Source organism: Antennarius striatus, chromosome 9 (genome assembly GCF_040054535.1).
Source record: "Antennarius striatus isolate MH-2024 chromosome 9, ASM4005453v1, whole genome shotgun sequence".
Classification (NCBI taxonomy): Eukaryota; Metazoa; Chordata; class Actinopteri; order Lophiiformes; family Antennariidae; genus Antennarius; species Antennarius striatus.
In genome coordinates this window covers 21,786,655-21,803,445 of record NC_090784.1, presented here as the reverse complement: position 1 = coordinate 21,803,445, position 16,791 = coordinate 21,786,655, and the positions used below count along the sequence as shown (strand labels likewise).

At 48.0% G+C, this 16,791-nt stretch overlaps 1 protein-coding gene across 1 annotated transcript; it reads right to left on the bottom strand.

The window, feature by feature from the left end:
• Positions 1–843: 843 nt before the first annotated feature.
• prdm1a (PR domain containing 1a, with ZNF domain) lies at positions 844–12,706 on the bottom strand. Its single transcript, XM_068322960.1, has 7 exons — positions 12,524–12,706; positions 10,098–10,433; positions 8,622–8,741; positions 7,480–7,732; positions 3,343–4,409; positions 2,966–3,094; positions 844–2,876 (listed from the first exon to the last, which is right to left on the bottom strand). Exons 1-7 carry the CDS (start codon positions 12,548–12,550, stop codon positions 2,286–2,288), a joined length of 2,523 nt encoding a protein of 840 aa, XP_068179061.1. The 5' UTR covers positions 12,551–12,706; the 3' UTR covers positions 844–2,285.
• Between the last annotated feature and the right edge of the window lie 4,085 nt (positions 12,707–16,791).

Here is a 16,791-nt window from a genome sequence, read left to right as displayed (position 1 = left end):
TGATCTTTTCCCTCCTGCTAAAGGTTAGGGTTAGATTTACATTCTGCTGAAGACCGGACCGCTGATGATTGCAGGCCCCATCATGAGTCACGTCGTCTGAATGTCTCCCGCCTGCAGGATGAAACGCAGACGGTTCCTGCAGTCCACGGGGGAGCAGCGTTCCCATTTCCTGCTCCGGCCTTAAAGCTCGACGGCGGGCGGAAGCGAACATAAATATTGACGACTTTTCCACCTCGTAGTTTACGGCGGGAGGAGAAGCGGTCTGTGGAGGTACAGTGGTCTGCACTGATCAGAGGTCATTCCTGTTAGGTCGATCCAAGTTTGTGGACAAATTTAAAACCTTTTTAAAAGATTTTTTACGATCATACTAATTTCTATATACAGTAGATCCAAACAGGAGCGAGGTCATCCACTCAAGATTATTTTTTGAATGTTTATCCAGCTTCTCTTCCTCCAACAAAGAATGACGTCATCCACTGAAAGAAAGTTCATATTTTTGCTCTTAAAAACTGAAGTTTCAGTTAAAAAAAAAATATTGAAAATTCATTGTCTGTGTGTTCATTGTCTTTAATATATAGAGTACAGTATAACTATTCATTATTAAATGTAAATCTATTATTAATTTTACACTGTCTCTATCTATCTATCTATCTATCTATCTATCTATCTATCTATCTATCTATCTATCTATGATGAATATTTCCCATCAGCTAATAAAAGACACGGAGCCAGAAGGTTCAGATTAGAGCAGTGAACATTTATATCATAATTTACACTTTGACATTTTTGCACATAAATAACTATGTAAACCAGAATGTAAACAGAGACAGTCCTTATTTTGGGGGGGGGGGGGGTTCTCCTCTGGAGTTAAAGCTCTCATCAGAGAAAGAGACACTTTGGTCGAACGAAGAGAGAGAGAGAGAGATCAGATTGATAGAACAGCATTAAGCTGAGTCTTAATGCCAGTTTGACCAGTTTCCACACGGGACACAGTGTAAATGGTGCAAAAGCATCGGCACTGAAGTTATAAAGTATAGGATGAAAAGGGAGGGGGGCCAGTGCATAAAAGAAGGCCGAGGTGCTTTGGTGTATGCCAGTTCATCAACACGATGGGGGGACGGGTGGGGGTTGAAGAAGGGGCCGCTGCTTCTCAACCGAAATATTAAGAAAAAAAAAACCATCTACAAACGAGAGACGATGGTGAAAGAGCGAACACTTCATCGAAAACACACAGAACATCTTCAGCATGTTCCTCCTCCTCTTCTGGTATTCCCTTTTTTTTTCTTTTTTTTTTGGTGTGCATGTGGAATTAAAGCCAAGTCAACTTTGGTTTTTAGCGTCTTAAGTCGGAGGAAGATCCCCGCTGGGGGGTGGAGGGGGGGGACGGCTAGCCAGCTTCCCGAGTCCGTTTTGTGCTACATGATGCTGCTACTTTGGACCACATGAAGAGCTGCACTCCAGTTCAGTTTTGGTTCTTCTTCTTCTTCAAGTAGGGAAATGCAAATAAATAGAAAGCTCCCGCCTCTAGCTGTCCCTTGAAACACTCACACTCATATAGTCACATCCACACTGAGGTAACCGTTGTGAAAATATACACAAAAAAAATGCCCTTTTTGTTTAATTTAAATTAAGTAGGCATAGAACGAAGACACAGGCGTACTTTAGGGAAGCCATCGAGCAGGGCCTGAAAAAAAGCTCGTATTGCTAAATTAACAAATTTATGTGCCATTATTTGGCAAGATCTTCAACCCTTTTATTACCTGCTGTATCAGTTTATAAATTTAAAAAAGATAAAACCCTGAAGAACGCCCCTGGTTGTGGGTCAGAGGTCGCAGGACGGATACAGACGTAGAAAGAGACTATCTACAGAGAGAGAAACATCGTCTGTCTGACTTTCCCTTCCACTTATTGCTTCTCAAGAACAACAAATAAAAAGTGTAATAAATTAAGGAGGTTATATAACAACTAATTGATCAAAAAAAAAAAGACGATTGAAAAAAAAAAAAGAGACCAAAATAATACAACAGCATTAATGATAATAGCATTATATTAATTACATTAAAGGTAAATCCTGGTAGATGATTGTCTATAAGTATAATCAACTGCTAAGTAGTCGGGGGACAGTGTCTCCTGAGCCCTGAGTACGTGAGTCCCTGATGAACCTGGTGGTCATGATGTCATTCCTGATGACAACCAGGTGGAGAATTATTTATTTACAGCTGTTGCTCCTGGCAACGCAGTCCGCCTCGAGTCACAGAGTCTCGACTCTCACGTTGGAAAGTCGCTCAAGCGTGATCGTCCGACTCCTGCTTGATGGTGATGCTGGCAGGAAGTGGAAGGACGGGGCTGCTGCGCCGCATCTTGATGACCGACGTCTCGTTCGGGGACTCGTACGCGCCGTAACCCGCGGACAAAATCTCGGTGGCACCGCCCTTGTGGTGAGGATGGAAGTGGGAGGACTTAAGGTCTGTGTCCCTCCACAGCATCCCCAACACCTGCTTCTCCAGCACGGCTTCCAACTCCACGCCTCCCTGCAGCTGCTCCAGCCGCTCGGCGTGCTCGCTGACGTCGAAGCGCTCGATCTCCTCGTTGGCGCGCTGCACCTCCTCCAAGGTTGCCTGGGTGGAGGTGCCGGGGTTCGCCGCCAGGCAGTAGCCCTTCAGGTGGAGCCGCAGGCTGCACAGGTGGATGTAGTGGCGGTGGCAGTGGGGGCATTTCTGGGGACGCTCCCGGGAGTGCAGGCGCTTGTGCAGCTTGAGGTGGACGAACTGCGTGAACTTGGCCGGGCAGAGCTTGCAGTGGTAAGGCTTCTCTCCTGAGTGGAGGCGCAGGTGAGTCTTCAGGTTGCTGGTGCTGCTGAAGCGCTTGTGACAAACCTGGAAGAGGAGAAAAGAAGTCACGTCAGCAAATCAGAAGCAAACCCAACCCGGATAACCCCCATCCAATGTACGGGATTGTTTCCCACCTGGCATTCGTGGGGTTTCTCCCCAGTGTGGACCAGGAAGTGCTTCTGCAGGTGAGCCAGCTGGGTGAACCCTTTATTACAGGTCTGACATTTGAAAGGTCGCTCTCCGCTGTGGACCCGAAGATGAACCTGTGTGACGAAGAAAAACACAAACCATTGTCGTAAAAAAACAAAAACCCACCAAGAGGTAACTTGAATGACCGCATAACAAGACTATGTTGGTTGGTTTTGCCTGTAATGCGTTGTGACACTCCTGTCTATGTCAGGTGTCGTAAACCTGTTCTGCCGCTTAATGATTTCGCTGAATTCTCAGTATAAATGAACGGAATGATAATGAAGCGCGCTTGAAGCCACCTCGGCGGCGTCCGGAGGTTTACCTTCAGGTTGGACAGCTGTCCGAACGTCTTGCTGCACACGTTGCACTCGTACTTGATCTTCCCGTTCTGCTTCTTTAGCGGGTACGGCAGCGCCTTGTACCCCGCCGAGCCCACGCCGCGCTTCACCTTGGACAGGTTGATGGCCTCTTCGTCGGAGCAGTGCTTGCTCGCACTACCGAGGAGGGCTGAGGTAGGCTTGGTAGGCACCTGCTCATTGGGGGGCGATGTGCCCGCCGTTGGGGAGCCGCTGGACGGGGCGTGGGCGGGTCCGTGCGGGTGATGCTGCCCGGGATACGGGTGGTGGGGCCCGGCTTTGTCCTTCAGAGAGGTGGCGGCGGAGAAGGCACTGGTGGGCCCAGGAAGGAGGAAGTCTCTGTGGGCAGAGATGGACGAAGGGTGGACGGGGTCGGGTATGAGGAAGTGCCTTCCTGCTGTGTCAGAGGGCAGGAGGGGCATGTGAGGGGGCAGAAGGCTGCTGTAGAGGGGGTACATTCTGGGAAAGATTCCTCCAACGGTAGGGACGCCACCACCAGGCACGGGGTAGTGATGGGGCAGGAGGTACCGTGAATAGGGGGCTCCTGGAGGGTAGAAGGACGAGGGGAGCGGGGCGGAGGGCGGGGAGTAACTTGGGTAGGAGCCCAAACCATTGGGGTAGAAAGAAGCTGGTGATAGTGCAGAAGTTGAGGGACTACCCTGGGGGCTGCTGTCCGGGCTGCTCCTGGCTGACGGGCTAGGGGTGGCTGAAGACTGGTTGCCAGGGGAACAAATTGCCGGGTAACCAAGCTGGCCAGGTTTGGGACCCAGGAAGTCTTCGGCGATGTGAGGGTGGGGCCTGAGAGCTGGGTAGAGGGCGCGGGGGTACAGGGGGCGGTCGGGGCTGTCGGCGCAGCGCGGTCGCGTGGGGAGCGGCCGGCTGGGTTCCCGCTTTGAGGGGGGGCTGCTGTTGGTGCCCCTCAGGATGGAGAGGACACTGTGCTCCCTCTTGGGGGGTGTAGGGGTCATCGCGATGGGGGACGGGCGCTCTTCGCTGCTCACCTGCTGCTGCTTGACCTCCAACAGGGACTGCTCTGTAAAGGGGGGGGGGAAACGTGACATTTTGACATCTGAACTCAACTTTTGTTTCCTAGAAACTCGTTTATTCGATGAATTTGTTCAAATAATCTGGAAGGATTTTCCGTAACACCAATAATCTCAACTCAGACTCCAGACGAGGTTTAAGAAACACCAAACATACCTCAGTCGGTCAATTAAGGTGACAACTTTGACAAATGATCGTTAGGGGCGGGGGGTGGAAAGAAAGGACAGGAAGTGAGGCGTGACAACCGCCTTAGGGCATTGTGTGTGTGTGTGTGTGTGTGTGTGTGTGTGTGTGTGTGTGCATATGTGTGTGTTTATACGAGTGCATGTCAGCCTATAAAAATCAAGATAAAATCAAACTGCTGGCAGACAGACGAGCCTGATGGAAGGTTTCCTGCCGCAGATACCGCCTGAAAAGGCTTCGCCTCCACCTGCCCTCCACGCACCGAGGCCTCCAAAGACAAAGACCTCCGTGTGATTTATTGACTCTTCCACTTCTGGGGGGGGGGGGGGACACGCACTGACATTTGATCAAGCTCCCTCTCTCCTGACTTTCCTGGCCATTCGCCTTTGTTTCCGGGTCAGAGGTCAGATTAGAGAGCTTCCACCTCCGTCACTCACACCTACTGTCTCCCCGGCATGATGAAAGAGTGGATTAGGAGGGGCGCTCAGACCCACACTCTAAAAGCCCCGGGTAGTGAGCTAGCAGCACATCTTGGGGCGCTAAATGGCCGCAGACGGGCCTTTAAAGAGGCGCTGTGTATTATCTGTAAGCTCATTTACCGCCTGCTCCGCTTTTTACCGCCTGGTCGGCCATGAGGGGAGTGTGCTGGAGCGTTTTTAGAGAGATGGAGGTTGTCAAAGTTAATCCCGAGTGCCAGCACTGACAAAATTTGTTTGACTCCCCCCTGATTCACCCCCTCAATCACTCACAAAGTTGGTGACCCCAGCATTGGCGGTGTAGCAGCAGTGTGTAAACACTGAGACTATCAGCTAGCCTTCCTCCGCCTCCCGCCGCTCCTTCTCCAGAAAACAAACAGGGTCGCCATCTTGGAGATATCAATCTGTCAACACGGCCCCTCTGCCAGGAAGTTCAAGTAGTCACCAGGGGAGGGTGGGAGGTGCGACTCTACCTCCAGCGCTCCCTCCTCCACCTCCTCTCACTGCTATTTCAATGGGGGGGGGGTTTACCAGAGCAAATGGCCGACGCTCTCGCGGCATTTTCGTTGCGTTGGCTAGCATGTGCTTGAGATGAAAAGAGTGGGTGTGAACATGTTGGCACGCCACTCCAGAAGAGAGAGAGTGTTCTGTCAGTCTGTGAACGCAACACTCAGGCCTACAGGTGCAAAACACTCCAAGAATGCCGACGGACGGTTTGGAATCATAGACAAGCAGAGGAAGCGAGGCAGCGAGACTTCGCTGGATGTCCGTTTGTGTCGTCACGTCTTGTTTTGCTATGATTACACAGGAAGCAGCTAAAAACAGTCACACTTCTCAAGAGTGAAAGACAGGAAGTGGCTGGGTTTGAAGAGACGTCTCTCTGGCCTGCAGGATGGTTTCTACTTAAATGGTGCGTGGTATTTGAATCGATTAACGGCACGCACCCCCCCCCCCTCCCACGCCAAGCCACCCGGTACACATTACACCCGACTCTATTGCCGGTTCCTGCAGGTGGTGGGCCCACAGGGTCGCTGTTTCTGGAGGAGCCAGATGGTTGAAGGTCTGCCCACCAGACGCTCCCCAATAAGCTCCCCGCTCGGAGAAGAGTCGCTGCTTCTGCACATCAAAAGGAGCCTCGTGCAGCGGTTCGGACATCTGGTTCGTACGACCCAGACCTCGCTGGGGGGGGGGGGGGGTTAGGTACTCCAACTGGATTGGGAAGACTTCAGGAAAGACTGGCGGGTCTACCAGGGGAGGAACGGCGACGACACTCGGCTCAACGGTAACCCTGAACGGCTCGTCGACCGTCTAGCAGTCCGACTGGGTTTCAAGTTTGACGTTACGTCATCAGACAGGTTGTGGTTCGTCTTTGGAACCGTATCTGCAGCGGAACATCCGCCAATCAAATGGACAACTTTGACAACAACATCGGTATTCAAGCCAGCGGGGGCCAGTGGGGTGCCTCGGGGGCTAAAAGAAAGAGGAAGCTAATTAAAGACAACACACACACTGTATCCACATACTCTGGATTTGGAATGGAAGGGAAGGGGGGGGCACCTCCCGCCTCCGTCCCTGAGGTCATGCGCATTTCCCCCCGTGGGCGGTGGAGTCGACCGGGCTGATTCCACCTTAAGTCTGCTATTAGCCCCCAGTCACACCTGGAAACTCCACTCTCTCTCTTTGTTTACCTCTAAGCTCGCTCTCCCTTTGATCCACAAAGCTAGCCTAGCAGCTAGCGAGCCCATTTCACCCAACAGGAAGACTAATTCGGTTCAGATCTGGAGTTAGCGTTAGCAGGCGGAGGGTTAGCGCGGTCACGTTACAACATTTCCTCATAAAGAGAACACGGGAAACAAACGCAGACGAACGCCGCCGCCGCCGCTTTTTATTGTTTGCTTCAGCTTTCATGTTAAAAGCAGGTCTTTAAGACTGTGGCATTAGGGGCCACCCCCCCCCCCCCAACAACCCACTACCACCCCACCACCCCCCAGTGTAATTACACTGTCACCAGTGCACACACAAATACAACGATGGCACTGACAGAGATGAAAGGTTGTCGGTTTTGTAATATTGTGTACATTTGTGTGTGTGTGTGTGTGTGTGTGTGTGTGTGTGTGTGTGTGTGTGTGTGTGGTGTGTGTGTCCGCGTGTGCGTGTGCGTGTGCGTGAGATAATGACAGGGTAATGTTCAGAGAGGAAGGAGACATGGCAACACTCAGAGACACTGTTAGGGTTTAAGAGCGGTGACAGGACACACACACACACACACATGCACACACACACACACACACACACACACCTTATTGATTTTATGCATCCTCTTTCACAGTAAAAGGATTCGTTGGATGATTCCACCGAATTCTTTTTCGTTTCTGAGCGTATGAATGTCAAACGACTTACTGAGCTTCTGCATCATCAGCTCGCCGGACGGCGGGTAGTGGAGGCGGCGGGCGAAGTCGCTGCAGTACCAGACCAGCAGCTCGGCGCCGGCCGGCACGGCTTTCACCGTGTAGAAGTAGATCTCCACGCCGTTCTGACACGCCGCCAGGTTCTGCTCCGCCGCCGAGTGGGCAGGGTTAACGTAGCGCATCCAGTTGGAGCGCGTCTCGTCCAGGCCGTCCACAAAGTGGTGGAACTCCTTATCCACATAGATCTGCAGCCACAGAACCCAGAACACACATCCATGTTAAAGCGCTGTTAGTAACCATGGCAACAGATGGAGAAAGTTCCTAAACAGCAAAAAGTTCAACTTCAGAAGGCAGTTGTTGGTTTCAGAAAGTTTCATAGAAAAATATGAAACCATTTGAGTCCAGAAATCAAATCTGATCCCTTCTTTTTAATTACTTCTTTATAAACTGGATTAAAATATGGAGCTACAAGAAAAAAAAATCAATTTATATTTTAAATTAATAAAAAAGAGAAAATTATGGAAAGAAAGCCATTCAGGAAAGAAACAAAAAAATGACACTCAGGGCTTTATGAATAAAGTTTTTTTAAATACACATAAATAACATCAGTAACAACATCATCTTTTATATCGAAAAGTGCCAACTCACCTCCCCTCTCCCTTTTCCCTCCCCCTCAATCTCTCAGCGTGAATGAAAGTGAGACATGAGTGTGAATGGAACACACACACACACACACACACACACACACACACACACACACACACACACACACACACACACACACACACACGTGTCGTTCAGGTAGGTGTGTGGGAGCGTGTGTGTTCTCAGTTACCGTTAGTATTGGTGTGTTTTCTGCTGAATGGTGGGTGTGTGTGTTTGCGTGTGTGTGTGTGTGTGTGTGTGTTGACTTACAGGAAAAGCATTGTGAGTTGTTATTTGTGCCAAGATGACATCACATCCTCGATTTTCTTTCTCACAACACACACACAGACACACACACAGTGACACACACACACACACACGCACACGCACACACACGCACACGCACGCACACACACACACACGCACACACACTGTGACATCACAGGAAGAGGACTCTCCGGCTGCTTCAGAGGAAGTGCGTTCACTCACCCTCCAGAAGTACTTGCGGTTGGCGTCTTGGGGGACGCTGTCGGCGGTGTAGATCTCGCCCACCAGGGGGCCGAAGCGGGTCCCTTTAGGGATGTACTCCCTGCTGCACACCCCCACCACCTGCAGGAGCACATGCGTGTTAAACATGAGATCAAACACGTCAACTTATTCTACTTCTACAGAACATTTGTGCTGCGACGCAGCTTTAAATCATTCTTCCCTCCCTTTTAATGCTAATGCCTCTTAGCTTCTGAGCTAACTTTGAAAAACAAGCCGTTTTGGAGCGTCCAGCTCGCCGTAGGCAGAGCGAGTGTGTTTCCACGCTGTTGTGCACCTCCATGCTCGATGTGTCATCACGTCTGATTAGCACTCATTGTTAGCGCTACAGCAGCCGCATGCTATCCATCGGTTGTCGGTAGCGACGGTGATTAATGAAGCAACTTTGCGCCTCATTGCTTTCGGAGCGTTTTAGGCGTGTGGCTGGACGACGACTGTAAAACATCTCTCCAGCTCTCTGTCGTCACACCTAAACCCAGCTAGCATCCCATCCTCAGCCGCTCTTCCTCTCCTATCAGCTCCGAAACAAAACAAACTTCTCAGTTTCCCGTTGATAAGACCCTGATGAGTCAATCTGTGCCATCACGCCACATTCTTCCTTTCATTGTTTTTATCTCACAAGGTGTCAAAATTCCAGATGCAGGTCAAACAAACAGGCCTGACAACACGGCGGCAGGAGTGTTACTGAACGTTTGTTCCGTCTGACGTTCTTATTTAAAACTAATTCGTTTACAGACATTCAAAGCCGAGAAATGAGGCAAATTCCAACTCCATTGAAGGCAAATCCATAACTCTTCACCCTTTGTTTTTCACTTCTTTGTGGCGACCTCTGACCTCAGTTTTAATCTTTGACATGTTGACTTTTTCAATTAAAGTGCAAAAACCTCCTGATATGATGCACAAAGCATCTGAAGAATCAAAGCTGACATTAAATGTTATTTAAAATTAGCTGCAGGAGCTGCCAGATGTTTGGTTGGATCAGAACAACGCCCCCTGTCAGCACACGCCGGTACTGCAGGCCAATAAAACCACACACACTCGGGACAGAGCCGGATGACTGACGCGTCTGCAGGGATGAATACGAGCTGATTAAGCCGGAGTGTGTACACACACACAAACACACACACACACATACACACACACACACACACACACATACACACACACACAGCTCTGGTTACAGGACGTGTGTGCTGAGATGGAGCTTCAGGCTCTTCTCACACCCACTCACACTCTTCTCTGATGTGTGTGATGTGTGTGTGTGTGTGTTTAGTTTTACAATGAGACACGACCCCTCTCCACGCCGTAACCCACATGTGACTCACGTATGTGATGCTCATCTCTGCCTCAGTGTGTGTGTGTGTGTGTGTGTGTGTGTGTGTGTGTGTGGAAACGGGGGAGAAAGTGCGTATGTCTGACCTCCTTGCTGTCAGCCAGATGTTTGAAGGCCAGGTTCCGAGGCAGCGAGGCCTCGGCTCTGGTGGTCGTCATGACGTCGCCGTCTGGCCCCGCCTCCCACGCCGTGTCCTTGACGATGTACGTGCACTTCTGCTCGAATTCCGCCTCCGTCCAGTGGGTCATGTCCGCCTCCTCCACGTCCATCTCAACGTCCACATCCACGTCCGCCGCCGTGGCGGCGCCGTCCGGGCCGGCGCTGGTGGCGGTGGATGCCATCTTGGCCTTGTGGTGAGCATCGTCCTGCTCCATAGTGTGCGCCCCCTCACTGGTCAACATGGCCGAGCTATGAGAGGTCGCCTGGGGGTGGGGAGGAAAAGATATGACGGGGGGTTAGAGGATCAATATATCCACTGATTAAAACTGAGAAATGTGAAAGAAAGGAAAGAAGTGAGTTTTAAAGCTAAAGAAAGAAAGAAAAGGTAAGAAAAAAGGAAGTGAAAAGAGAAAGAAGAAAAGAAAAACAAAAAAGATAAGACAAAAAAGGGTAAAAGATCAAAAAGGGAACGATGTGAGTGAGAAACCAGAAGAGGAGCAGATGAAAAGATGGAATAAAGACAAACATGAAAGCAGAGATGAAAACGATAAGAACAAAAACCAGGAGGAAAAGAGATGAAGAGGAAAGACAGACAGATAAAACGGGATGAAGAAAGAGAGAAGGAGCTGAGATTATTAGTCGGGGTGACTCAGTGGAGGCGGGGGGGTCTGACTAACGGCGTCTCAGACAGGAAACAGTTTAAGTATTTACAGAAAACAACAAATAAAACCTTTTGTAAACAACAAAATGAACTTTAATATCAGAAAAATTTAAGTTTCTCCTGTTTCACCTCACTAGAAGTTTTTCACTCCCCCCTCCAGCAGCAAATTCATCTTTTTCTAATCGATTGATCTCTAATCTGATCTTTTCTTTCTTCTGTCTGCAGAAACCACAAAGTAAGAATTCACAGCGTTGCTCTGAGAAAAGAGACGGATGAAAAGACGAGTGCAGAGGAGCCGGAGTGATTCAAATCCCACATTTTTCATCAAATTCCAGCTATTTTAAAATGTTTATTTTGTCAATTTTTCTACAGAAAAAAAATTAAAGGATAAATCAGGGTGATGGAATAGAGCTGAATCTGTCCCCCCCCCATGTCTCCCCCCTCTTCCTGGAGCTGAAGACAGAGGAAGGAAACGCCGTCTGTGTCTGAATGAAGCTAAAATTGGAAGCAGAGTGGTGTAGCAGCGGAACCGGCAAATCATCCCGACTCCCGGCGTGTGTGTGTGTGTGTGTGTGTGTGTTCATGTGTATGTCGGGAATGGATGGGAAGGGAAAGGGAGCGCCAAAACTTTTCCATTTGGGGTGCCGCAGCAGCACAAACAAAACTTCAAACGCAATCCCACCCAACACACTCAGCCACAGGGACACACACAGTTATCAGGAGGACCATCCCACGCAGGAAGATAGGATTATTTCACAGATTTTCACAATTTAAAAAAAATATTTTTTTAGCTACACACTGATAAAAAGCTTCGATATGTCAAAAAAAGTAAAATTCAAACAATTTATTTCCAAGAAAATAATTAAAATGTACCTGGAACAATTTATTTTCTTCAAATAAAGCCTCCACTTTGACTTCCACAGTAAAACTCATCCCGCAGGAGCAAAAGAAGTTCTCAAAATGACATTTAAATATCTTAAAATCCTTTTATTAATGGTAAAACTATTAATTCAATCCCTCTTTCATGCAGAGATCAGACCAGCTGAGCCAGTTTCTGATCCATCTGACATTTAAATGAAGCTCTCTATAATAAAACTGATCACATATGAAAATATTCCTCCAAACATCAGCACTGCAGAAGAACGCTCCTCTTTGCATAACAGCTGCAAGACTGAAAACTAATAGTGAAACCAAAGAAAGAAAGAAAAAAAAACAAGACGCATTTCACCTCCTGCGCCTCCTCACTGCAAACAAGCGAAGGTTGGAATCTTAAATTAGAGGGTAATTTACAATAATGGGAAAACTAGACTAAAATGTTATTGAGAAAAAGTCAATTTTCCTGTGATATTATTTCAGTTTTTAGGCAAAATAATAATTTAATCATGTTTTTACATTTTTTTAAAGATTGCAAAAAAGTGTAAAGTTCTAAACTGTTCAAAAGAAGTTTGAAAGTAAACTAAATATAAAAACCCCAAAAGCAGCGCCTCATCAAAATAAAATAAAAACAATCAATCCAGAAATATTAAAAAAAACACACACAAATAAGACAAAAACAATATTTTTGTGATCATGACTAGTTTTAAATTGTGAGAACTTTTCTATATGGTCGCGATCCATTTCACAAACTCCTCTAGAAGTTCTTTTCCTGCTCCTCCTGGTGCGTAAAAGGCGCCGCGCGTCGCGCGTACTCACCGTGGAACTCTGGTCCCATCCACACATAAGGACGACCGGTCGGATCCTCCGCGTGTGTCTGCGTGCAGGACAGGTGTAGCTCTCCGGTCGGTCCCGCTCCGCTCCGCTGGTTACTCCACACCGGTGTGAGCTCCAAGCGCCTCGGTGTCCTGCGTTCAACTGCCTGACGACACCTCAGCGCTCGGACCAAGTTCCAGCGCAGGGCCGCCTCCCCCCAGCTCCAAACCTCGCCCATACGGGTCTCCTGGCTCCGCCTTAACCCCCCCCCCCCTACAACCTCCCGTCTCCTCAAGCGCACACGCTCTTCTTCATGAAGAAGCAGCAGCTTTCACCTGACCCCAGGAAAGACACACTCAGACGCGCACCAACGCAGGCAAAACCGGCCTCTAGGGGGCAGAACTGATCTGATCTGAACGGTGTGATGGATTCTCTCTCCCTCCTCTAGCTCTAAGTCTCTCTACTCTTTACTTTCTCTTAAACTGTTTTTAAATAAAGTTTCTGCACTAAATCTCTTCTTCCGTCTCTCCTGGATGACTGGATACAGGTTTGTGCTGCTAATTATTATAGAGGAACTTATTCCATGTGGCTTCGCTGAAGTTACATGGAATTTAATTGTAATCTATTACAGTAACTAGGGAACAGAAATATTTTCTCTGAGTATGAATTTCAAATTTTCTCACGTTTGACAAATTTAACATCCGGATTAGTTGAGATGTTAAATGTTAAAACGTTAAAATCTCTAGACACAATAGGGAACACATTTTTCTCAAAGCTTGATATGCTAACCGCTGCTAACTACTGTTAGTCCTCAAGATACAAACGTCCGACTTATGAACATTTGTAGATAAAAACGTGTGTGACGACTTTAGTTGTCCTTTCTGCCCCAATCACCCCAACGAGCGGCGAGTCAAATAAAAAAAACTAACTAATTTAATAAAGATTATATGAAAAAAACTAAACTAAATCAGTTTTAATTTAAAAGAATGACATTAAAAATTCCAAGTTTCTTTTCAGTTTTCTTTCTTGCTCTCCATTGATCCCTGTCTAGGAAGGGTGGTGGTGGTGGGGGTGTTCCAGCGGGACGGTTCTCTCCTTCCTCTCGTCTTTTTTTCCTCCGTCTCTACAGCTCTGATTCAGATTCGATGGGTAGAAACATCTCACTCTCCCTGTTTTAACTAAAGCCCACTCACTCACTAACACTGGAAATTCCCGTCTAATTGTCCCCCGACTCCCTCAATTTACCTCCTACTCACCCCCTTTGCCCCCCTCTCCACCCTTTGATTTCCAAACTGTATTTACAGAAATGATTTTCCAGGCTGACCTCTAGTTTTTCCATCCCCGCTCCCTCTTTTATTCTCTATAAAAGATAAATAAATTCAGGAATCTTCACCGCCCCTTGCTTGGAGTTTACTCTCCTATAGAAATGAAAATTAAAAGGAATAAAATGATTTTATTGGCCGAAGCGAGAAATACGTTACAGGCTTTTTTACATGTCCGTTTTTTGTCATGAATTTCTTCAGAAACATTTGTTTCAAAATTTCTCCTTGTTGGAGGTAAAAATGAGATTCTGGTTTTTTCATTTTATTCACAGCATCTCCTGAATTTTCATGTTTTTTTTTCAACTGATTCAAAAACTTTTGGAGACATGGAAGTTTCCAACTCGTTTCTGCTTTCAGGACTTTACCTGAAACAAACCTTTAATCACCAGATCATCAGTTTCAACCTTCAGATGCTCGATCCGTTTGTTTTCTTTCTTTCTCTAATGAAGAACGATGACGAGGAAAAGAAAACAAGCAACAGGAAGAAGAGAAGAGAGAGAGAGACACACACATACACACACACACTCTCTCTCTCTCTCGCTGGTGACAGAGGGTCTGACCACATCACTCGCTGCCTACTGCTTCCTGCCAACAGACGACCCCGACACACACACACACACACACACACACACAGACACACACACACAGCTTCAGATCTGTCCCACAGCTGTCCCCAAACCATGTTGATGATTTCGAATCAAGCCGGTCCTTCGTCTGCAAAACAACCAGGGTGTGTGTGTGTGTGTATGCGTGTGTGTGTGTGTGTAGTAGTTTTTAGATTGAGGAAAATATCAAAAGTGGAGTAAGTGCATCTATGTAGATTTGGATCTGGATCCGGATCACAGTCCAGCTCCCTTCCTGGTGCAGCTCCTCTTCATCTGGTCCAGGAGTCTTCATCAGCTCTGGTTGGACGGGGCCTTCAGGGCCCCGTCCCTCCACCAGTGCATCCATCAGACATTCAGCACTGCACAGGGAGAAGGGTGAGTTTTTAGACCCATATTTCATTCTTACAAGCGTCGCTGCAACAGTTTTAAGGCGGAGTCTCCTTGCAGACGACGCTCAGGGCGCGGCGGCGAACGTTCTGTCACCGCAAAACCTTTTCTTTCAATATAATCAGAGACAAAATTGCAGAAAATCAGCCGAGGCAAGCCAATTCCATACTGTCTTCACTCTCCTTGAAGAGTGCGTGCGTGAGTGGGGTATATCTGGGGGGCATCTTGGGAGCGGGGGGCGGGTGGGTGAATGTGAGGGTTTTTTGTTGTGTTGTCTTTTTGTTTCTGCTGCGGCCCTGCATGCATGCCTGCAGGAGACAGACATACAAAAGAGGGCCACAGACCACCTGGGTCTGTGTTAGTTTAACAGAGGGCCTCTATCACACACACACACACACACACACATGCACCATTCCGATCAGGAGTTATAACCTCCCAGTTCTGCTGAGATCTCTCCTGAGGTGAGGAGGAGAAGGAGGAGGTGTAGGAGGAGCAGTTGAGGCTACAGGTGGGAACACCTCACATTCCTCAGGATGGAATCACGTGTTCACGGTTGTTACGGTTACGTGGAAGCAGACACACACAACTTCCACCATCTCTAATCGGATCGGTGACATCATCAAACCTGGCTCAGGATTCTGGATCGCTCCGGTTCTGCATCATGTTTGGGAGAAGAGGCGGGTTTGGATCCACTTTCCTGTTTGAACTCAGCAGCAGGAGAGAAGTCGGATCGGGTCGGCGGTGAGGAGCACAGAAGCGTGGAGGGACGGAGAGAGCTCTGCAGGAGGAAGCATGGGGGAGAGAGTTTATCCTGATGAAGTTTTTCTAAAGCCTTTCTCCTCCTCCCCTCCTCCTCCTCTTCATCTCCCCCATCCTCTCCCCTGAGTTCCAAACATTTTAATTGCGGCCCACAGGCCATTTGATGCCTCGCCAAATCACTGTGGAGAGATCAGCCATTGTCCATTTCCTTTGTGTGTGTGTGTGTGTGACCAAATGACGGTTAGACTGCAGGCCAATGCATGGCGGACCCTCGGAGTGTGTGTGTGTGTGTGTGTGTGTGTGTGTGTGTGTGTGTGTGTGTGTGGGTTTAGGGAGTTAATCCCTGAATAGAGAAGCCATTAGGGAGAATTAGGCAGGTTAGACTCAACCATGATCCTGTGTGTGTGTGTGTGTGTGTGTGTGTGTGTGTGTGTGTGTGTGTGTGTGTGTGAACACGTGGCATGTGTCAGGACAGAGGGCCTCAAAACGGAGGAGCAGAGGTGCGTCAGGGATGGAGGAGGAGGGGCGTGGCTACTAACTCTTAATCGCGTCAACACACACTCACACACACACACACGCACACACACACACGCACACACACACAACGGGGTGCATCTCGACACACTCCCTCAACAGATGGCTCTAGCAGAAAGGCTAAGGGTGAACTTGAGCAATACCTAAACCAGACAATCACTGCCCCCCCCATTACCCCACTCCCAGTGTCTACAGCTAATAACACACTAATAATAATAATATACATATTTATATTGTATAATAATATACAACAATAACTATACACACAAATAAACACGCTCATCCTAACCCATGAAACTCATTTACACACCGATTCTAGAACTCCACCCGATCAGGACGGGCTGGAGGGTCGTTCCTGGTGAAGGAAACAAACGCACCTGATTAGATACAAGTTCATTTCTTGATAGAACCCATTAAAGTTCACCTCAGAAAAACGCGGTATGAGAGGCCACGCCCCCACTGAATGTCAGACACGTTTGTCCGGTTCAGGAATCTGACGAATAAGAAGTCCTTGTTAAATTACATTCCTCTGACGGCCAATCAGAAGACAGAAAATGAAAGTAAAACAAACCAATAAAATAAACATCACTGATGAAACGTTTATGATCTCTCATAATCCTCTGACGGCCAATCAGAAGACAGAAAATGAAAGTAAAACAAACCA